This window comes from Nuphar pumila, chromosome 4 (assembly GCF_984573655.1).
Source record: "Nuphar pumila chromosome 4, dmNupPumi1.hap1.1, whole genome shotgun sequence".
NCBI classification, from domain to species: Eukaryota; Viridiplantae; Streptophyta; class Magnoliopsida; order Nymphaeales; family Nymphaeaceae; genus Nuphar; species Nuphar pumila.
In genome coordinates, this window is record NC_143252.1 from 9,062,876 (window position 1) to 9,086,596 (window position 23,721).

Consider the following 23,721-nt stretch of genomic DNA (forward strand, 5'->3'; position numbering starts at 1 on the left):
AGTTCAAGCAAACTGCTTTCAGGTTGTTTTTGTAAATCTAACCCTGCAGATGTGCTTCAAGGGTGGTTGGCGTAGTGAGGTGGAGCCTTGGCCACTAGATGAATGGTCAAGGTTTGATTCCCATGAGCCTCCTCTTTGCGCAAGCCTACACCCAGCATAGGCCCCAAGGATAGGGTCCCTCTGAGTTTTACGCCACCAATAGAACAACCGTAGGTATGGCAGGCTGAGCAAGTGCTATTAGGTCTTCATGCTGGGTACGGTTTCTTTAGGTAATAAATAAAATAGCCCCGTAGATGTGTTGGCACGGTCGATTTGCTAGAAAAGGATGCTTGGATCATGTTTTTCGATAAAAAAAAAACATGGCCATTAAGCATTGGATATATATGAAAATTTTAGACCGTCAATTTTTAAACCTTATAAAAACCTAAATCAGACAATCTAAGAGTCTATTACTATCAAATGAAACATGTAGAGCACATCAATCAGGTTTACATAAAACACGAAATACCCTTCCAAAGGAAGGTAGGCAACCTGAAAAACTCATTTAGCACGGACCCATTTTATTTATACATGAGTTCAATGTTTTTTTGGCAAATCCAACCATGTAGATGTGTTTGGCATGAATAATGTATTTTCAACAAAAAATGCGATTTTCAAATGCTTGAATATTTACTAAGACTACATGCCGTTGATTTGAAAGCCTTAAAAACCCTCGTTTATGCATTATAATCGGATGATTCAAGAGGTAGTCCTTATAAACCCAAGCGCACACACACACACACACACACACACACACACACACATATATATATATATATATGTGTATATATATATATATATATATGTATGTGTGTGTGTGTGTGTGTGTGTGTGTGGAGGGAGAGGGAGGGAGGGAGAACCCTGCAACATCAAGAAAGCCCAAACAAAGGGACAAAACCATCTCCATCTTTGAGGTCGAACGTAATGACCGAACAAAACCCTGAACACCCCCCTCAAACCTGCCAAACCCGCATCACCCCACCACGACCCCCCTGAAAAAAAACCCACAGTGAAAATATTACAAACTGGCCTCAAATGAGACTTCTCTTCCCTTTTCTTTTTTCACTTTTTTTTACAAAAATGAAACCCGGTAGAGTGACTTCAGACATAGCTTTTGTTCCAACAGTTGGAGCTATTAGTTTCCCAAATTAAAATCTCCTAAACTCCTTAGGTGGCTTGAAGTTTACAGGATGGGTTTCGGGTGTCGCCATTTCATCTTGTTTCCACATCTTTATAGTCTTGTCAGCTTCGCAGGTCACAAGCCTTGAACCGGTTATGTCATATGAGAGGGCATATATTCCTGCTTCACTGTCCAGTGATCCTACAACAAATTATATTTCAGGAAAAACTGTCATCCAAGTCCAAGCTTTCATAGAGACCATTGTTAGAAGAGAAAAAAAGGAGTCCAAACTTTCTTAGAATGAGAATTTGAAGTTACCAGGCTGGACAATTGTTTGTGCCTGCTGAAAATTATGACCACTTTTCCAATCCCAGAACCACAAGCTCCCATTGTCACCTGGAGATTAAATGAAAAAGATTAAAAAAAAGGAAATAAGTTAAGTACTTCTGTATAACCAGCAACTCCATTAAATTGAGTTTGTATAGTAGTACCAGCAGTAGCCATCACGCCGTCCTCATTGGTGGCCATTGAGTTGATAATTGTCTTCTGTTGTGAACTATATGAGGACAACCGTGTCAAAATTAATATGCAAGAAAGCATGAATCGCAAGCAACTTAAAGAATATGCAAAAAAACTATGAAAGCAATATTATGCATAGCAGTGTTCCCAATCACTGAGGGGAAGCCTACAGTAAGCTAGCGAAAGCACAGAGGGTCTTGAATTGTGTTCAAAATTTCATAACCAGTCCAACACTATACAAAATTATCAAAGCATATAAAAATGGTACTTGAAATGCAGAAGTTTCACTAAACAGCTACAATACCAGAAGTATAAAATTGTAAGCTTCAATAGATAAACCGGTGCACAATTTTTTTGGATCTCCATAAAATGAATGGCCCTCGACAAAGAGAAACACTGAAAACTAATGGCCGACAACCAGTCACCATCATCTGCTTCAGAATAAAAAATGCCTCAAGAGCTATGGGGCAAATTGTTTCAGTTGGCATGAGAAAGGCCAAGTGAAACATTTTACAATGTACATGTCACTGCCATCAAGCAGACAAAAGTAAACCTCCTAGACATTTAAATTGAATGCTTAACATGGGCCATATAAGGAAGAGAACGCTTCGTTGTTTCTACATCAAAGTCTGAATGTTGTGAGCCAGTTTCAGCAATCTTGAAGTAGTTCATGTGGATGCAGTTGTGAGGATCATCAGAACTGAAATTTGTTTTCTCATTTTTATATTTCCTTAAGATCACAATAACCTCATATTCTCTTATTTTTTTAGAATTTTCCTGGGACATTCATTTTTTGGAGAACTAAAAACCATCAAAAGATATCACTTTTTCTAGTGAGGTCAAGCATAAATAACTGGTTTTTAGAACTGCTTGCATTGTTCCCTTGTGTTTATTTACCCTGTGATACAGGAGCTGTATCATCAATTGTACACTTTTACAATAAAGATGACATATTGACATGTTTATGGCAAAGCAGAACCCTCCCCATGAATTAAGCATATCAAGTTAAATTTCCACTATGATGCAGTATCTCAATAGCATACTATAATTACCACATGGTATGGGCATAGGCAGACAGATCATGTATGACGTGTCACTTGCTATTCACACATTTACTTTCAAAAGAAATGGCACAGATGTATGGATGTGTGTGTATGTGTGTCATTGCACCAGCACACACACGCACACAGATAAATGGCAGCAGCCAGACATGCCAAAACCAGCTTCAAGAAGTACCAGCATAAAGCACCTACTTTAAAAATTAGACTCATTAACAGTCAAAATTAGAATGTACTGCCATACACCTCATGCTGCTTCTCATCAGGCAAATTACACCTGTAGAACAGGGGAATATGGATGGATATGGGAGCACTATAACATACTGCAAGCAGCACAGGTGAAGCTCAAGATCATCAATCTGGAAGAGCCATTATAAAATAAATAGAAGCAAAAAAAGCTACATGACATTCACAAAGCAGCATAAGATCTTTGCAACAGCAAAACCCCACCCTCTTCCCTCTCCTTTCCAATGAAAAATGTGCAAATAAACTGTGTGCCAAAAGGAGTAAAACTGCTAGTGCTCAAGGTAATTCACACATTACAACAAAAACAAAGAAAATCAAAACAATGTTGGTCACTACAATATAGTGCTAAGCATCAGAGAACATGTTCCACGTTTTATAGAGACGATAAAAGCTATCCTATATTTCAATCTTATGTATATCCATCTATAATTTTTCCTAATCTACCTCCCAATTCCAATATTTCCACAGCTCAGTTAATTCACAATAATAAACAATAAAAACACAGACATCAAGAAACAGGACTTTGTGTATTGATTCCACATTGATGCAAACAACTGATTCAGCCATGCATATACTTACAGCATATTGTGCAAAAATTCTCCTTTTGGTAGCATAAATTTCTTTATGTTGTCTGCTGATGCAGATGAAAACGTATTCCTGGAAAGGGATGAAAAAAGAAATTAATACAGTTAGGACTGACTTAGCCTTGATAGCTCATTTAACGGGTGACAGTCCTATTTCTAAAAGATAAGGTTAAGTTGACAGTGAAGGCAGAAGAAGCTGATTATAATACAAAAGAAATTGCAGGTAACGTTCAACACGTACTCGGATGGATGCTTTGCAATTGCCCTAACAGATTTTTTATGATAAGTCAGAGTCGCCATGGTTTTTCCTCCTGCAAGAGATAATATGCTCTCAAAATTGGGGGAAAAATCAAGAATACAAAAGAGTAAAGGAACAGAAATTGCCTGCAGCAAGGTCCCAAAACTTGATAGTCGTGTCATGAGAGCCAGTGACAACTTGTGGATCCTGAAATTGCACAAAAAGAGAGAACAGTGAGAGGAAAACACAACTTTCTAAAAAAGCTAAGCCATGAACTACTGAACAATGAAGACCAAGTAACAGATGAGGTGATGCTATTGCCAGGTCTACCATAATCATAAAGCAACATAAGTCTAATTGTTACTATTAGAGAATTTCAAACTTATGAACTTAACCAAGAAAAGCACGAATAATGGAGCAGAAAGATAGATAAAACCCTAAACATCAAAATATCTAAAATAACTATCCCAGATACTAACATTCTTCAAGAAGGTCGTAATGAACCTACACCTAAACATGAAGATCTTAACAAGATATTCAAATGTATAACAAATGATACTATAACAGTAATTACATCACCTGAGTTAAAACAATAGATAGACTTACAAAGTATTTTTGTTCACTTAGGTCAGTTGATAATACATAGTGGTAACACAATTTGTTTTGTTATTTAATTCAGTCCATTGCAGCAACTTTGATGCATCCTATAAGTCAATCATCAGATCACAGTCTAAACTAAATGGGAACCTGTTAGGGCCACCTTATTATTGTTTTTCCCTGTTCCAAATGGTCATCTTGCAAATAGTAACGAATCTCCACGTTACTCATTGTATCTTCATTTTTTCCAGTCAAAAAAAGAAGGAAAACTCTCTTGCAATGGAGGCGAGAAACAAAAAGCATCACCTTAGAGAGTACAAAGACCACCAATATCAACCTGTCTGCAACTAGTGAGAATAACATGGAGGATATGTGCAGCATAAAATCTCATCCATCTCTAAAAGGATGCTAATGCATGTAGCCAATTACGAGATGAAGGATATGCACATAAATCAAATTTCAGCAATGAAAAGATTAAGATTTAATCTATGTCACCTGGGTATGGGCACGGCAATTCCAAAAAATGTGGGTATGGGGACACGGCTATGTCACATGGGTGCGGATGCGGGTGTGGGTGCGGGTGCGGGGGTGCGGCACTTTCAAAAACCTTGGGTGTGGGGGTGCGGCAGGGGCAAAAATGTAAATATATATATATAGAGAGAGAGAGAGAAGGCAAGTCCGGGGGTTCCCCCCTGCGCGGGTCCCCAAGAATTTTTTTTTTAAACTCCGTAGCCCATTTCATAGGGCAATTTAAAAAAAAAATCTAAAAAATGGACCGAAATGACCCTGGGTGCGGTCAACGCACCCAGGGTCGGGTTGACCGCACCCACACCCGCGTCGAGTCGCGTCGACGCGGGTGCGGCACCCTGCTAGCCGAATCCCTGTGACTTAGGGACACGGCTATATATATATATATATATATAAATTCAAAATAAACTGAATATAATCTAAATATATATGCTACATCTAAAATATATATTATATAGCGAAAATATAAAGTTATAAACTGAAAATATAATTATAAATTAAATACAAACTTGTATGTAGTAAAATGGAGTGTCTGGGTGTCGACACAGTGATACGCGTGTCGACATGGGTACGGAGGGCAAAATGGAGTGTCCGGGTACCATAGGATTTAATATGGATATGAATTTTGTTCAGAATGAAATGAAGCTAATTTGAAATAAAATAGCTTAAGATTCTTCTGTCAGCACATACAATTACTTAACTACACAGAGATAAGCACTACACTGAGTTTAGCTTATCATAAAAACCAACACACATTCTGTACATCATAATATAAATGGCAAGCTCTAGAAATGATAACACAAAAAAATGCTATTTCTCTACAGCAATGGGAAAATGGTATACCAATGCTTGGGTAAAAACAGAGCAAACTGTGTTCTCGTGTCCTGATAGAGCAAAAATCTGTGCTTTGGTACGTATATCCCAAACCTGAAGACAAGAGAATAGTAACTTAGAGATGCCACGAATAAAGTCATCTGAGATGACATGAACACAATAAAAACTACCGATTCTAGCAATGCCATTCCATAGATGTTTCCACTTATCATGCATGAAGAAAACACCCTCGTAAAGGAAAAAGAATATTTCATACCCGACAAACAGAATCACGTCCACCAGTAAGCAAAATATCAAGAGTAGGATGAAGAGACAAGCAGTACACACCACTTAGATGGCCATGGTATGATCGGATAACCTGTTTCATGAATCATACATATTTTTAGGTGCTTGTTACAAACCAAAGCTCCTATCCATCATGCCAACTCGGATACAGGATACCAGATACATGATAATGTGGGCCTCATAAGAATAAAAATGGAGTACTTGTCTGACACAGGTTACAGAACAATCAAGATTTTCATAAATTCAGAACGTGTTAAAAAATCCCAAACCTTGTTTTGTTCAAGATCCCAACATTTGACCTGCTTATCATCACCAGCAGAGAACATGTAGGGATGGTGCGCACTTACAGCAAGTCCTGTGAAAACATGGGATCAGACCACTCTAGAAAAATCTAATAGTATGTAACATATATATCTATACGTACAGTACAAAATATAGGTTGAAGAACCTACCACGTATCTGTTCAATGTGCCCTGTTAATGTCAATTTAAGTTTTCCAGTGGCCACAGACCATATCTGATCATTAAAATAAAGAAACAATATGTGAAAAGCTAGTCTAGGCAAGCAACAAGTCCACGGAGCAGAGGCTGAAAAACTAAAAGACAGAAAAGGAAAAGACAACGTAGATATATCATAGCAAATACTAACTTGTCATAATAAAAGATATTACTAAATTTCAAGCACATTACGTTGTACCTTCTTAGCAAATTAGCACCATCTCAGCCTATTTCACAGAAGCAATAAGAACAGTGGTTCATTAAAATCAACACCCTAGTGCTAAAAGCAAAGAACCCTTTAATCTTCACCCAGCACGATCCCTTGAAGCAACCAATTGCATGCAACGAATTATTCCCACTAAATCCAGGTCAGCTACCCAGACAACATGAACCCATTTTGGATGGATTTGAATTAAAGTTAGGATTATACATTAACCATAGTTGAATCCCGGCCTCAGGAATTTCTCGAAGGGTTTTTTAAGGAGTTTTTTAAGTGTTTTTTCTTGGAAAAATCTTGGATGTTTTAAAATTTAAAAACATAAAAGAAAAATAAAAGGATAAGAAAGAATAGGTTTTAGCAGTACTTTTCTTATGAACATATAAAGAAATGGTTAGAAAAGTATTATATTAAAAGAAACAAAAAAATCAGAAAATTATCTGCTTCAAACAATTGAAGTAAAAAAAATATTTAGAATATTGTGGCATTATCGCAATATTTACGTCTTTAACAAAATGTTGATTCGCCAATATTTTGAAAATAACATGATATATCAAAGTTTTTATTGGCTATTATAAAAACCTGATAATATCACGATATTCTCACAATATCCTCACAATATCGGCAATCTTGGTGCCAATGGTTAAATCAAAGAGAATCCTAATAATATCTGATAATACAATCGGACCAAGATCATCAAGAACACCTAAACAGGATTTACAAGCATAGCCTGTTTCTACACTTGATCCAATTGAGATCACTCAATATCAACCATCAAAGAGCAAGATCTGCATACTAAGCATGCGCAGTGTCTATTCAGATCCAATCAAATTGGGTTCATATTGTTAAATTGTACATATATAGGTGTATAATATGGTTATATATGCATATATAATACCTATTAGGGGTATTGTTGTCATTTCACTTTGTGTAATAGGTTGTGCCCATTAGAGGCACTTAAGTAATTTTTATTTTTTTTCTGTTTCTGTCTTTTTATTTCAAGCAGCTGTTGGGGCAATTCCCAAGGACTATATGGCCTCTCTTCTCTATATAAAGGGGAGTAATGCCCTTGTGGTATAATTGTTTCAAGCTCTCTTTGGAATACAAATACATATTTTTTATGCTCTTGTGTTGTCCATTAGTGGCATTGTGCTTGTGTTTGTATCTTGACTCATAAGTGGTCCTCGTTGGTGTCCCTACTTGTGTATTTTGCAAGCCCCTAAGAGACATTTCTTTGTTTTCTTGTATTTCATTACACATATAGTCAGTTTAAATAACTCATATTCAATCTTTCTATGGTTTTCAAGAGGATATACATGTCTTCGAGCAGAGTATGATAGTCAACTTGACACATTATGGACCCAGAATTCAGAATTCAACTTTAAGAAGCGCAAATTGAAGACTTATAAGAGGATAAATCATTTTCCAAACCAAAGAGAATGATGTAAAACGTGAGCAAGGCACTAGAACTAGAAATAAAAAAAATAGCTTCTAACTTGACAATCCAAAACTAATTCAGATGACTTTTTGATATTTAGATGTAAATCTTATCATTATTTGGAACCAGGGTCTTCGGATAGGAGGCCCAACAGCTTTAGGAGAACGATGCTTGACCAACTTAACCTTTGTATATTTTCTGTTTCCATATTTTTTATTCATAATGTTCAACAAAGATCAACTTATTCCTACATTAATTTACAGCATCCTGTAGTTTAGTTTTCTGATTCCGCTCTGATTTGCATCAGTATGTATGTCTCCATGACAGAATTGCATAAAATGACAAACATACCAGTTAAATATAAAGACAAATTAGATAAGCGATACTGAAATTACATATTAACAGTTAGACATTTATGAAAATTAAAATCATAAAAAATCAATGGCACCAGAGGAAAAACAGGTACAAATCAGTGTGACAAAAGTTTAAAACGGCAATTTCTCGGCAGTGAATTTCTCGGGAGATTTTCAACTTTTTGCATATTTCTCAAGTTTTTTTCGGCAAAATCTCGGGAACAAATTAAAAAATCAAATAAATAATTAAAAAATATAAAAACTAAAAAAAACAAATAAAATAAACTAACTAAATTTTACATGAAAAAAATATAAAATCTATTTTCAATCTCATTAACCATATCTAAATTTTACTCTCAACTGTTTATTCTATGTTGTACACTAATATCTTTTTTTGGATATAGGCTGTGTTAAATATGTATATGTAAATGGATATATTTCATGTACTGTATTGTACCACTGTACTGTATTGTACCACTTGTACAGCATACTGTACTGTATTGTACCACTGTACTGTATTGTACCACTTGTACAGCATACTGTACTGTATTGTACCACTGTACTGTATTGTACCACTTGTACAACATATAAATATCAATGGAAAGGGGAGAAGATCCTATTGCCGCCCAACATTTTTTTTTCTCTCTTCCCTCTTACCTCTCTCTCTATCTCTTGCTACGATAGTAAGGTGACTCCCACATCTGATTTCTCACATGGTATCAGAGCCAAGGGCGTGGTAATCACGATCATCTGGAAGGCCCCTAAGGATCTTGACGTGCGTTTTTGGGCGTTCTCAAGGAAAGTGTTTTTTCCATCTTTTCTCTGTTGTTTCTCCGTTGAATCACTATATTTCGACGTCGTTTCTTCATTTCCTCATATCGTGCATCTTTTCCTTCTTACATATTCTGTTATCCCCAATTTTATCAACCCTAATTTCTGTTTTCCCCAAATTTGGGAACCCTCATTTCTCAAAAGTGCCTCTTTTCTCAAACTTCTTGTGATTTCTTATCTATTTCTTGCAATATAGTTGATAAATCATACATTCTGCACGATTAATTGAAAAATCGTGATTTCCAAAACTCAAAAATTTCTGTCCGTACGGTTCTGTCCGTACAACCTACGAATTTCTGTCGTGCTGTTTGATTCATCCTTGATCTTCTTCCTTATGGATTCTAAAATCAGCCCCGGATTTCTTTCTCAACTTGTTTCTCACAAATTAACTCATGATAACTACTTACTTTGGAAACGCCAAATTCTGCCGTTTATCCGAAGTCATGGTCTTTCCGGGCATCTGGATGGGGGATCACCCGCCCCACCTATGACTATTAAGCAAGAGGTAACTGGTAATGATGGGAAGGTGAGTTGCATTGCTATTCCAAATCCTGCGTATGATGTTTGGTTTCAGAAGGACCAATCTGTGGTTGCCTATTTGACTGCTACGTTATCTGATCGTATATTACAAACTATCTCTGACCATTTTACTGTTGCAGAACTATGGAGACATCTTGCTCACTCTTATTCACAGGTTTCTGAATCATGTGCACTTCAACTGAAATGGCAGTTCCAATCTATGCGAAAGGGAACTAAGACCATTACTGAATTTCTAGGGGATATCAAAATTATCATTGATCAGTTGGCCGCTATTGGATATCCTGTTTCTGACAGAGATGTTGTTCAGCAGGTATTGGGAAGCCTTGGGCCCCAATATCGTATGTTTTGCACTGCATTACAGGTTGCCTCTACACTTCCATGCTTTGAGGATTTACAGGCCAAACTCCTACAGTATGAAGTTAGTTTGACTCAAGATCATCTTATTGATGATCCTCATCCTGTCATGTTTACATCTGGGTCTACCTCATTTCGTCCACCTGCTGCTCATATAGGTCGTGGAGGACTCCTTCCTACTCCTACTGCTCCACCTGCCACTAGAGGTACCCGTGTCCCTACTTGCTTCCATTGCAACAAGCGTGGCCATGTGAAAGCAGATTGTTGGCACAACCCACAGAATCGCAACAAGGCAGGGAGGCCAGGACCAAGAGCTGGACAGATGAATGTTAGACAGTTTCAGGGGCAGCCGCAGGGAAATTTTCGAGCACATCAGGGTACTGATCAGGGACAGAGTGCAGGGTTGCCACATGATGTGCAACAAATTCTGATGACTGCATTTAACAACATGAATTTGCGTCAGAATGATGATGGAGTTTGGTATATTGATTCTGGAGCAGCCGCACATGTTACTTCTGATGCAGGTAAACTTTCCAACATGGTTCCTTATATTGGCACTGGCACTATTGTCACGGGAGATGGTTCCCACCACCCTATTTCTCATACTGGAAATGCATCTCTCTCTTTGTCACAATCTACACTACCATTGAAAAATGTCTTACTCACTCCTGCCATTGAGAAAAACATTTTATCTGTTTCTAAATTGGTTGATGAAACAAATTCATCCATGGAATTTACTCCGTCTTTTGTTTGTCTTAAGGACCTTCGAACCAAGAAGATGCTCGCTAAGGGTGAACGACGCGGAAACATGTACGTCTTCGAAGCAGCCCCCGGGACTTTGAAGACGTCATCTACCGTGACTCCATCTTTTCCTGCTTATTTGAGTCAGTCTTCTTCTGTTATGCAATGTAATAAGCCAGTTTCTTGGCATCGTCGGTTAGGTCATTGTAGTCAAGGGTTCCTTGACAAATTGTCTTCTCAGGGTTTTATTCCCAAAGTCAAATTAGATCATAAGTGTCCTAGTTGTAATGTCTGCAAGAGTCATGTACTTCCCTTTCAAAGTATCAATAAAAGAGCTTCCAAGCCATTTGAAATTATTCACTCTGATGTTTGGGGCCCAGCTCCTGTTTCATCTCTATCTGGCTCTCGTTATTATGTGTTATTTCTTGACTCTTTCACTCGTTACACTTGGATTTACTTTATGAAATCTAAATCTGAAGTGTTCAAACTTTTCAAACAATTCCATGCTCTTGTTCAGAACCTTTTCAATTCAAATATCACTTATTTCCAGTGTGATGGTGGTGGAGAATACATATCTCATGATTTTAGTGAATATTTAAAGGACCATGGCATCACACGTAACTCCTCTTGTCCTTACACTCCACAACAAAATGGAGTAGCAGAACGTAAGCATCGGCATATTGTTGAAACCGCGTTAAGTATGATGCACAATATTGATATTTCTTTCTCTCTTTGGACTGAGGCCTTTCACACTGCAGTGCATATCATTAACAAGTTGCCTATGGAATTATTAGGAGATCAGTCTCATTATTTGCTTCACGGTTCTCACCCTTCTTATGATGATTTGCATGCTTTCGGATGCATTTGTTATGCCCATGTGGATCATTCTTTACGTAACAAGTTTCAGGACAGAGCAGTTCAGTGCAGATTTCTGGGATATGCCGATGGGTATAAAGGATATAGATGTTATGATCCTATTTTGGGTAAGATTAAGGTGTCTAGAAATGTTGTTTTTTATGATGACCATTTCAGCACTTGTGATACTTGCACTTGTGATACTTCTCAGGTATATGAGCAAACTACTTATGATCCATGGCTTTGTGATACTTTGCTATATGACTCTATCAGAGATCCTGTTGTTGATGAACCAATTCAGTTTGAAGCAGACAACTCCATCATCCAGGATGCACCTTCACGGTTTTCAGGTTTGGTTTATGCCCGTCGAGGAGCCCCTCCAACTCCATCTCACGAGGCTCCCCCTCTTCGACGATCCACACGTGAAAGGCATCCTATCCATCGTTGGGTTAGTTACAACAATTTTTCTTTTGACTTTCAGTTGTTTCTAACCAATGTGGCCAAAGAGAAAGAGCCGTCTACTTTCCATCAGGCAGCCCATTCTCGAGCTTGGGTTGAAGCTATGAACGAAGAAATGGCAGCACTTCATGAATGTCATACATGGGATATTGTTCCTCGACCTGTTGATAGAAATGTTGTTGGTTCCAAATGGGTTTACAAGATCAAGCGTAAACCAGATGGTAGCATTGAAAGATATAAAGCTCGCCTTGTTGCACGCGGATTCACACAACAATATGGGCAAGATTATGAGGAAACTTTTAGCCCTGTTGTCAAAATTGGCACCATTCGTGTGATCCTCACTTTGGCACTTCAGCATGATTGGTCTCTTAGCTAGTTGGATGTCAAGAATGCGTTCCTACATGGGGACTTGAAGGAAGAGGTGTATATGGAGCAACCTCCTGGATATAGTGAACATGATGCGGCTACATGGGTTTGTAAATTGAGAAGGTCTCTTTATGGTTTAAAACAGGCATCTCGGTCTTGGTTTGAGAGTTTCTCCATGGAAATTCAGCAGCATGGCTTTTCTAAGAGTATACTTGATCATTCTTTATTTATGTATAAGAATGATCATGTTACTACTTGGGTTCTTATATATGTTGATGACATCATTATCACTGGGAGTGATGATGCACATATTGCCTTGGTCAAGTCTTTACTCATGGCCAAATTTAAGATGAAGGACTTAGGCCCATTGCGATACTTCTTGGGAGTTGAAGTCGATAGGCAAGATGATCGACTCACTCTAAGTCAACACAAGTATACTCTTGACATTCTTCACACCACTGGTATGATTAATTGTAAACCTCTCAGCACCCCATCTGTCTTAAATCATAAGTTTAGTGCAAAAGAAAGCCAATTATATCATGATTCCACTTTATATCGCCGCATTGTTGGTATGTTGCAATATCTTACATTTACAAGACCTGACATTGCTTATGCTGTAAATCAAGCATCTCAGTTTATGCATGCTCCCACTGATTGTCATATGGAATGTATTAAGCGTATTCTCAGATATCTGAAAGGGACTATTGGAGATGGATTGCTCTATCACAAAGATGAAAGCTTCACTACAGGACACCGTTTACTTACATATTGTGATGCAGATTGGGGTGGGGACCCTGATGAGCGTAGGTCGGTTTCAGGATATTGTGTTTTCATTGGCCCAAATATTGTCACTTGGAGTAGTAAGAAACAAAGGCCATTGCTAAATCCAGCACTGAGGCAGAGTACAGGGCAATGGCAGCAGGGACAGCTGATGTCACTTGGGTACGGCATCTTCTTCAAGAGTTGAATGAACCCATCTCTTCCTCTCTGCTTTTATGTGATAATCAAAGTGCCATTAATATTTCTTTTAACCCTATTCATCATTGTCGCACGAAGCACATTGAGATTGATCAGCATTTTGTTAGACAAAAGATTGAAACAGAAGAAATTGAGGCTTCGTATGTCAGATCAGAAGACCAAGTGGCAGACATCTTCACCAAAGGATTGGTTAGTCATCAATTTTGGTTACTTAAGGGCAAGTTGAGCATGATTGAAGATCATCCTCAACTTGAGGGAGGCTGTTAAATATGTATATGTAAATGGATATATTTCATGTACTGTATTGTACCACTGTACTGTATTGTACCACTGTACTGTATTGTACCACTTGTACAACATACTGTACTGTATTGTACCAGTGTATTGTATTGTACCACTTGTACAGCATATAAATATCAATGGAAAGGGGAGAAGATCCTATTGCCGCCCAACATTTTTTTTTTTCTCTTCCCTCTTACCTCTCTCTCTATCTCTTGCTACGATAGTAAGGTGACTCCCACATCTGATTTCTCACAGGCTGGACCAAAAGAAGCCTTTTTTGATGCAATAGCCAAAGCAATTGGAAATATCAGTATAATTGCTGAAGACTTGGTATGTAATTAGCACCTATATATGGTACAAATTTATAATTGCATCAGGTTGTCTGTTCTGTTTGAAATATTTTTGCTAAGACAGTCACATGATTTAATATTTTTTGCATCGAGCTTGGGAGTTTGTAGCACGATGCAAACATAATCCAGCCAAGAGAACCAATGTGCATCTGAGATGTCTGAAATCAGAAAATATGAATTCAAATTCAATGATTTATTGGTCAAGAAATTAGATGTCACTCAGATATTTGTTAAAATGAAGTCTTTGTTAGGAAAATCTGAATACTTTTCAATATCAGATGACCATGGGTTCTAAGTTTTAACTTTTAACAGTTTTGAAACGTGAAAGAACCGTGTTAAACAAAAAGGATGACAAACATATCACGATAATATCGCGAGATTTAGTAAATCTCGCGATATTATCGCGAGAAAATGTCACAAAAAAAAATCTCGCAAGATTTAATCTCACGAGATTAAGCCGTTTAAAACGTTCAGAGTAATTCTCACATTTTTTTCGCAAGAATTTCGTAAATATCGCGATATTTGTCACTATGGTACAAAGTCACAAGCACAGCCAACACCAAACAGGGAAACATCATCTTTCATATACATATACGTACTTTATACTGATCAGAAAGTGTGTGTGTGTAGTGATAGTTTCCCTTCCCCATATGCGTGAAATAAAACATTTCATTTGATGCAAATGTACATAAGTACCATGTAGTTTATGTCATGTAGCATGCAATAAATTTTGCAAAATCGGCAATAAGCAAGTTAATTAAAATATCGGGCTTCAAAATTGTTATACAAGAGACAATAACAGAACTTAAAGTCAACATGATTAATCAGCTCATTATTTCACAAGAAAACAAAGAAACTGGAAGTTACATCCAAATAAGATATCTACAAATATTTAAGAAAACGCTAAAAATTAAGCCCAAAACCACCTTTATTGTGCGATCTGCAGATCCTGTACAGAACCATTCATTGCTGGGATCAAACGCAATCGACCTAACCCATCCCAAATGCCCACTGATAACCTGCAGATTGTAAAGGGAAAAAAATGCCACTTCTCCTTGTTCAACAAAGCTATAGAACATATAAAGAAATAAAAAACTCTCTAAGACTCTCCTATAATAAAAAAAAAAGAAAACATGTCATCATATTGACATGGCTGAAGAAGAGCTAAGAACAGTGTGAACGCCTGAGGTAAGCAATTATTTTATATTGCTTTTAATCTCGTAAGTTTCAGCTGAGCATACAAAATGCCATCAACATCCAAGAGAGATGCTTATACTTTGCAATCTGCATAATGACAAAAATGGCAATGAAAGTATTAAAATATTCCACCAAATGGTAAGAAAAAAAAGTAATTTTTATTATGTAATTGGCATAGGTAGGCTCAATGGATAAAATATTCTAAATCATAATATCCAATATTACAATAAAATTGTATAGCTCCAATCAAGATGGTGTTTGGATTGGTTTAAGTGATATTTCACATACCCATGCACTAAAAACAAAACACTGGGACACCATTCATGATGGACGTTGGAAAAAATATTTTTGCAACTTCCAAGGAATAAAGGGCTGCAATCAACAAAAAAAAAAAACATTTACGAGGGCAATGCTCACCGACTAATATATGTAGTCGACAAAGGGATAAGCATTTTACTCCCTCTCTTGACCAAACCCCAATAAGTCTGCCTCACCCAGTCTCATTCTCTTACTCTTATATTTGAAGCTTATCTTATATGTTGCATGCATACTTCCTGCTACTTGCTTTGAGCATTCCAACCACAGTTGCAAATATGACTGATATTTTCAGAAACTGACACAATGTATCATTATATTATTGCAACATTAATATTCATTTATTTTTATATATTTTAAATACTCTTTATATTTCTAGATGTTTTCTTAAACTTTTAAATTTATGTAGGCCAATTTTTCCTCAGATTTTCTTGAGAAAAAACAAAACATTAATTTCTCACAAGATTTTTCCTTGCCAAGAAAGTCCAAACAAACCACGTTATATCATTGTTCAGTTTTCTTCTCTTTGCTGGTTCTAAAACCTTGATATGGTATCAGACCCAATAAGAAGAGGCTGATCTTCTTGTGAGTGTTTTTAGTGTGTTTGTATTTGAAAAATATTATTGCATATGGTTTGAACATCAGCAAGAATATTTCTCTTCAAATTTCTGCATACTCAAATGTAGACGGAGTTGGGTGCCCAGATGACAGGACCTTAGGTTATGCAATTTTTGAGGGGGGACAATCTAGATTCTAGTGCCATGGTGTTCACGAAAACAATGAACAATTTCTTGTTCGAGCACTGAATCGAAGTATAAGGCACTTGATGGGGAAGCTTCAGAAGTTGTTTGGCTCACTACCTTGTTACGGGAGCTTGGCATATCTAATTCTCTGAAACCTACTTTATGGTGTGATTTGGCTCACTACCCACATATCTTGCTACTAACCTTGTATTTCATGCTCGCACTAAACACATCGAAATCGACTTCCATTTTGTTCAAGATCTTGTTCAATAAAATTTTCTCTCTATTCAATTCATCTCCACCAACGATCAAGTTGTCGATATTTTTAGGAAACCATAGTCTTCCATGAAGTTCTTCTTGTTCAAAGACAATCTTCACGTCATTGATGGAACACTCAGCTTGGGGGGGGGGGGGGGGGAGGAGAGGATGTTGGAGCTAATGGATATGGGCCAGATCAAAATCCAGGTCATAAGCAGGACCCAACCTCTCAAGGCAATCCAGAACAAATGTTGGAAAGATATCAAGATGGAAATTGTCCAGCTCAAAGTTTAAAGATGAAAGAGCAACAGCCTATAGTGTGTCCAGCTCAAAGAATGAAGGTGAAAGGGTGTCTACCTATTGTGCCATGGTACCCGGACACTCCATTTTGCCCTCCGTGTCGACACACATCAGCACCCAGACACGCCATTTTACCTTTCGTACATACAAATTTGTATTTAATTTATAATTTATAATTTATAATTTATAATTTATAATTTATAATTTATAATTTATAATTTATAATTTATAATTTATAATTTATAATTTATAATTTATAATTTATAATTTATAATTATATTTTCAGTATATAATATATATTTTAGATATAACATATATATATATATTTATATTTATATTTTGTTCAGTTTATTTTGAATTTATTTTGTATTTATGTGATATTTAATATATATAGCCGTGTCCCCATACCCACATTTTTTGGAATTTCCATGTCGTACCCTCCATACCCGTACCAGCACCCGCATCCATACCCAGGTGACATAGCTATTGTGCAATCCTATGATAAAGGAAAAATCTCTATGAAAGTGGAAGGAGATAAATCTCTTGTAATTATCCCTGTAAAATCTTCTTTAAGTCTCTAATGGACACCAAAGAAAGAAAGTGAGTGCCTTTGAGATCATGGGCGTAGGTTTACCCAAACTAAACCATGTTATATCTGTTTTCAGTTTTCTTTTCTTTGCTGGTTATAACACCCTTGATAGTTGCAACAATTGCCTGTCTACCATCTTCCTCTTTCAGAAGCTAGGGTCCACACAAGTCTTGACAACCTCACGATATTTATGGAAATCAATCTAGAAAACAAAACCTAGAAAACAGATCCATGAAGGCCAGAATCAGCACACAGAAAAGAATAGTTCCATATGCCTCACAAAATAACTGATCTCCTACACTTTAAAAAACCTAGCCAAATGTATCATCAAATTGAAAGAAGCAACCATCCCCAACAATTAAGCTTTTTTCTTACAGTGCTTGATCATAAATTATCTGAAGAGGAAGTTTCCAGTTTCATATTTGATTTAGGATGACATAGACCCTGCCAATGAAACGATGAATAATCACCTACCTCTTTCGAAGCCTGTGTTTACCTCTAATGAAATGAACTGTAATCCTTGCAACACCTTAGTTGCTCATATCCCATTCCAAACCCTCTATCGTTGGATGGTTGATGTAAGATATATGCCTTATCACCAAGCCAACTGGGAAGTGCTCTAGACTGCACACTAACATATTTCTTAAGCACGCTGTATAGAATGCAGCATCTTCGAGTATATTGTTCTAAGTACTCAAAGGCGCTCTTAGGTGATAGGCTTGTGCATAGGTAGCCGAGGTGGATTAGGCACGATTTAACTACTAAATTATTGTTGCATAGTACAGCATATTCTATGATTTGAAAAGTATCTGGTTAACAGAGAACCATTACATTTTCCCAAAGAGAAAGAAAAGGTATTTATTAAAATTCAGGTGACAAAAAGTCACCAGCAAACATCAATCAAATACATGGTACAATGCAAATTCTTCAGCAGTGTCATGCTTATGCTATAATACAATATACTAAGTACTGTTACTATTTACTCTGGTTCAAATGAAATCTGCAAGTTTTAGAGGAAATCCTCCAACTTTCAACTGGAAATTGCACTTTCTACAGAAACCGATAGGAGAAATGTCCCTTTCTTAAGTGAACAGGAGTAATCAAATCCCATATTAACCAAACTTCCAATGCCAAATCAAAAAGTCTTTCTCCGCTAACATATGTGAGGGAATTGTTTTGATAGGTAGTATGTAGATCCACATGATCCCATGCTTCAAAAGTTCATCCCACCCACCCACACACACACACACACGCACAGTCAGTTGCTACTTACTAGTCCCTTTAACACTTTGCGGCCGTAGACAACTAGTAAACTACATTGTTTAACATAATAGAAGGTGAAATCAATCATGATTTTAGAAGTAAACTACATTTTTTAACATAATAGAAGGTGAAATCAATCATGATTTTAGATATCAATTTGATAAACAAAAGGAACATGCAACAAGAACATACTCGGTAGTTCTTCCATGGAGCATGCCACACCGGACGAGGCCATCTGCTTGGAAGTCTTTCAATAATAGCAGCACTTGATTGATATCTAGAAGACAGAACAAATCAAGTAAGCAAATCTCTACGAACATGGAACAAACTCAAAACACAAGTCTCATTATACAAGCACCAGTGAGATATTCCATGCTTATGGGCAACCTTAGCATTTTGAGTCATAACAAATGACTACACCTATCAGTCAAAATATATTCAACCTGATGAACATATTTTCAATATCCAAAAGAGCTGAATATTTCCATCCATCACCATCTCAAAGGAATCGATCAACTATAAAAAGTGGGTTTTTATGACCATATTATAGTGAATCAATGGCAGTATGCTCATATGTCATACATGTAAGTCTGCCACAGTGTTCCTCAGAAGCCACAACTTGTGTAACTTAAAAAAATAAACTCGCTAAAACCAGGTGAAAGGTCCTTTTTTTGTTGGAGGGGGGTTATCACTGCAGAGTCGCTCTGGAATAATGACATAACAAAGAGGAGAAGAGAAGGGATCATGGAACAAGTACAATAAAAGGAAGTGAAAAGAAGATAAGGGCATCGTAGTGTATGACTCATTGTTTTGCATCCATACTACGGATCAAACATATTTTACAAACTCACAAATCTACAAACAAAATCAACCCCAATATGCTAAAGAGAGCATCAAATAAACAAGTAATATAGGAGTTAGAAGCTGAAGTTAGTCCATGAAAGGAAAACGCATATCAGAAGAATATACATCTAAAGATTATGCTAAATCACCTATTTATCTGGTACTTAACACAAAGCAAATAACTCTTGGTAGATTTTCAATCACCGATAGAGATGCCATCAAAGGAATGATTTCAAACATGGCCAAAAATTCATCAAATCTATAAACAATCCGGGTCAAAAATTCATCAAATCTATAAACAATCCGGGCAAACAAAGTCTTCATTTATTTATGTACTATCAAAATGTAAAGCAACAAAAACACAAAATAAACACCTGTCAGATGACCCAGCAATGGGTGCTAAACTTCCAACAGCACTTTTGCCACCAATACCCGCATCATTTCTGGAAACATAAGATACTAAGTCAGACAATTATAGAAACACACAGTTTCAACAACCCAATTACATATACCCATACAAAATTACAAAATTCATGTGATAGAAAAAAAAATAGACATACGGTCCTTTTTGTTGCTGTGGAGCAACAACAATAGCACTTTGTCCTTTTTGTGAGTCCCCACCATCCTGCAGAGCTGCAAATACAAATGATTACTCCTCCCACAAGGACAATTAACATACCATTAAAGAGAAAATGTGCAAAACCACAACCCACAGACTTTGACATATTCTCATTTCAAAGGCAGGTCTAGCAGGAAAATAAAAAACCATGATTTTTTTTTAATTTGCAAAAGAAAAATCATACTTAGAAACAAATAATTGATTGGAGGCAAATATTGATTTATTTTAACTTATTAAAATGGATAAAAATCATAAGATATACCCTCCACCAGCTGTGATTGTTGCATCATATATATAGATCTTCACCCAGAAATAATCCCACTCACTAAGAAAAATAATTCTACATGTCAGCTATGTGGAATGAGGATGTGCCAACTACAAGCATGTTTTACTTGACAGCAAATATATTCAGAGGTCGCGTAAAGTCAAATAGGCTCCCAAACATCAAGTCTAATAGTGCTCCCATCATCAATATGAATATGAAAGTAATAACAGAATTAAACGGTGGGGATGGCTTCAAAAGCTGATTATACACCAAGGTAAAGGAACAAAAGTAACATGCAGAAATTTGCACTTGGCCTATCTGACAAATTTTGGACAAAAACAAACAAGAATAACATCAGCGAGAGAAAGTGGAGACATTAGGATAAATTAAAGGAATAAGACTAAAATTAATAAAATTATCAGAATACCTGGAACAGCAACAGCTTCAGAAGTAGGAACACCTTGATCCCGTGGGACCATAGTCCCCTGCTCTTCAGGTGGCTTAGTTGGCAAGTTCCTCACAGCCCCATACAGAGCATCTACCTTCAGAATCAAGTACACCATGCAATTAGGGTCTAGCATAATTCAATACTTCAGCAATGCATATTCAAAACAAGATAAAATATCCATCAAAATAGGTACAAGATAAATATGACCAGTTAAGTTCACATGCCATCCCAAATACCATACTAAAGAAATTTGCTTAAGCAAAGGTAACTTTTCTAAATAATGGAGAAACTTATAATTGGGCATTGACAAGATATAGACATATAAATAAGATAACAAGGATCTACAGAAGGAAAACAACAATCCCCATGGAAGAAGAAAAGCCCAATCAGTGTGATGCCTCTTACAAAAAACAAGTGGTGTATCATGTCAATATATCGACTCATCATGGCAATTATGTATCATGCTACATAACATGGGCACTTCTACAAGGGTGTTGTACCTGTGTCAACACAGTAGTGACCTGGGAATGGAAATTCGTACCTCATGGGTACAGGTCACCCCAGTTTTGGATCTGACTCGATTCAGACTTGACCCATTACCTGTGATTTGCGATCATTTTCATCCATTTTTAAGGCACATAAGGAGCCGTTTCATCCATTCTGGTGTGGTGTTACACACACACACACACACACACACACATTTTTGTTTATTTATTTATTTGTCTGTTTTTTTTGTATTTATACATGTGTACCCTCATACCCATACTTTTAGACGCTTGCATGTATGTGGCATAGATATCATGAAATTATTACATATGAAAAGTTGAACCATCAATAGATAGGCAGATTTATGTCTACGACTCTACATGTATCTCAACCAAGTAAGGGAGAAGGCCAATCAAGTACAAAACCAGGTCCCCGTTAAAAATCCCACAGCAACTAAAAAGTTAAAGCCTAACTTTGTGAAAAAACATGGTGACACTTCACAAGGAACTCTTCTGCCAAAGAATGAAGAAAGAACAGGTTTCATGTCCAAAAGTGTTATACAATTCTCAGAGAGTATCAAGCTATCACATCATATTAACCATATGGCTCGGTAACCCAGAGTGAATGCCCTTTTAATGTAGAGTAACTACTAGATATCACATGAAAAAACAAATTAAGGATGAAAGGCATATGATTCCTTCCAATATTCTAAAGATTTGAGGACACAATGAAGTCTTAAACAACATGAACTAACTCGGTCAAAGCCAAAGCCTTAAGTCTCTCGCTCGGATTGGTGAAACCAAGGTCATCTACGCTGCCCCTTCTCATTTACTAAATAATCACTACAAGTTCCATATATGAAGCACAATAGCATCCAAGACCGTTTCTATACACGCCGCAATAGAAATTTCTTCACTAAAGCGCAAATGCAAATAGGAAACTTGTCACAAAAGATGAACAAATAAACCAAGGTAGAAGAACGAGAAGAATACCTTGTAGTCGATCCGAATCTGCTTGCTGCAAAATCACCACAATTTTCACCAGGGTAGTCAGAAACAGAGGGGAATTCACATAATCACCTTTAAGTCAAGAAAACTACAAAGAGTTAAAGTTTCAAAACTTATTCACTTCAAGGAATCAAAATACCGTTTCATGGAATCGAGAACTCGTCCTGCCAAGTTCTTGAACAAGCGGTTCTATACTCCGGAGAAGAAAAACAAGAAAAAGCAAAAGAAGAAGATAAAAAAAAAAAGTGGAACAAGCACTCATTGCATATACATTATAAACCAGTGCTTGCCCTGTTTCAGAGAACTGGCATACTGCAAAACCCTACTTCAGACGGTTTGCACGGCGAGCGAGCGGGCGGGCGGGCTCGAAAACGAGCACCTCGACAGCCATCGCTGCTGAAATTCCGCAGAGAGGGCGTAATTGAGTTCGCGGAGCTCGTTTTCGATAGAAGACAGCGGTTAAACCTAACTCAAACACACTGGGGATCTACCGTTTGTTCGATTCGACGGACTGAACAGGCGAGGACTCGAGAAGTAGGGTTTGTGAAGAAATGAAAGAAAAGGGGGATGATATATATATATAGAGAGAGAGAGAGAGATTACCTTTTGGGGTCAGGGGGGACGGGTTGGGAGTGGAGGGAGGAGAAGAGGTCGAGGGAGCGTTTGAGGGATTTGAGGCTGAGCTTCTTCAGGGACTGCGGCTCCACTGCCTCCATCGACGAAGATGCCGCCATCGTCGCTCCCGGCATCTCCCGCCTTCTTTCTCCCTCTTCTGCTTTGCTTCCCCTCGATTGAGAAAGAGAGAGCTTCTCTCTCTCTCTCTCACCGACCTTAAGACTGCAAGTTACCGGGTAGAGGATGGGTTTAAAGATGCGTCACAGGGACACGGATACGAATTATGACTGGGTACGAGTTCGAATGGCAAGTTCTCAAATTTTCCCTAGGGCACCAACACCAAACTTTTACGTGCCCCTAGGTTTCGAACTTGTGACGTTCCGTCAATTTTGGTGACATTTCACAAGTTGCCCCTATTAGATGAGTTAGTCGATTGATTAAGAATATACTTTTGGTGTTTTAAT

General features: G+C 37.3%; 1 protein-coding gene across 2 annotated transcripts; it reads right to left on the reverse strand.

Moving 5' to 3' along the window:
* Window positions 1–1,055: 1,055 nt before the first annotated feature.
* Window positions 1,056–23,463, reverse strand: LOC149839292 (protein pleiotropic regulatory locus 1-like). 2 transcript variants are annotated; one of them, XM_090002431.1, is made up of 17 exons: window positions 23,246–23,463; window positions 22,628–22,652; window positions 21,129–21,243; window positions 20,378–20,450; window positions 20,192–20,260; window positions 19,167–19,251; window positions 15,236–15,328; window positions 6,501–6,564; window positions 6,318–6,403; window positions 6,020–6,121; window positions 5,773–5,856; window positions 3,951–4,011; window positions 3,808–3,877; window positions 3,562–3,639; window positions 1,651–1,715; window positions 1,478–1,555; window positions 1,056–1,360 (listed from the first exon to the last, which is right to left on the reverse strand). In XM_090002431.1, the coding sequence occupies exons 1-17, from the start codon at window positions 23,389–23,391 to the stop codon at window positions 1,188–1,190; spliced, it is 1,467 nt and encodes a 488-aa protein (XP_089858557.1). In that variant the 5' UTR covers window positions 23,392–23,463; the 3' UTR covers window positions 1,056–1,187. The 2 variants fall into 2 exon arrangements, with proteins under 2 accessions (XP_089858557.1, XP_089858558.1); XM_090002432.1 differs by having other exon boundaries at window positions 21,129–21,239; window positions 23,246–23,431.
* Between the last annotated feature and the right edge of the window lie 258 nt (window positions 23,464–23,721).

Coding starts and splice junctions, on each gene's coding strand:
- LOC149839292 (XM_090002431.1), bottom strand. CDS start 23,391: ATGCCGGGAGCGACGATGGCGGCATCTTCGTCGATGGAGGCAGTGGAG. Junction 15,329..19,166: donor CTCCATGGAAGAACTACCGA/GTATGTTCTTGT, acceptor TACAATCTGCAG/GTTATCAGTGGGCATTTGGG. Junction 5,857..6,019: donor GACGTGATTCTGTTTGTCGG/GTATGAAATATT, acceptor TCTTGTCTTCAG/GTTTGGGATATACGTACCAA.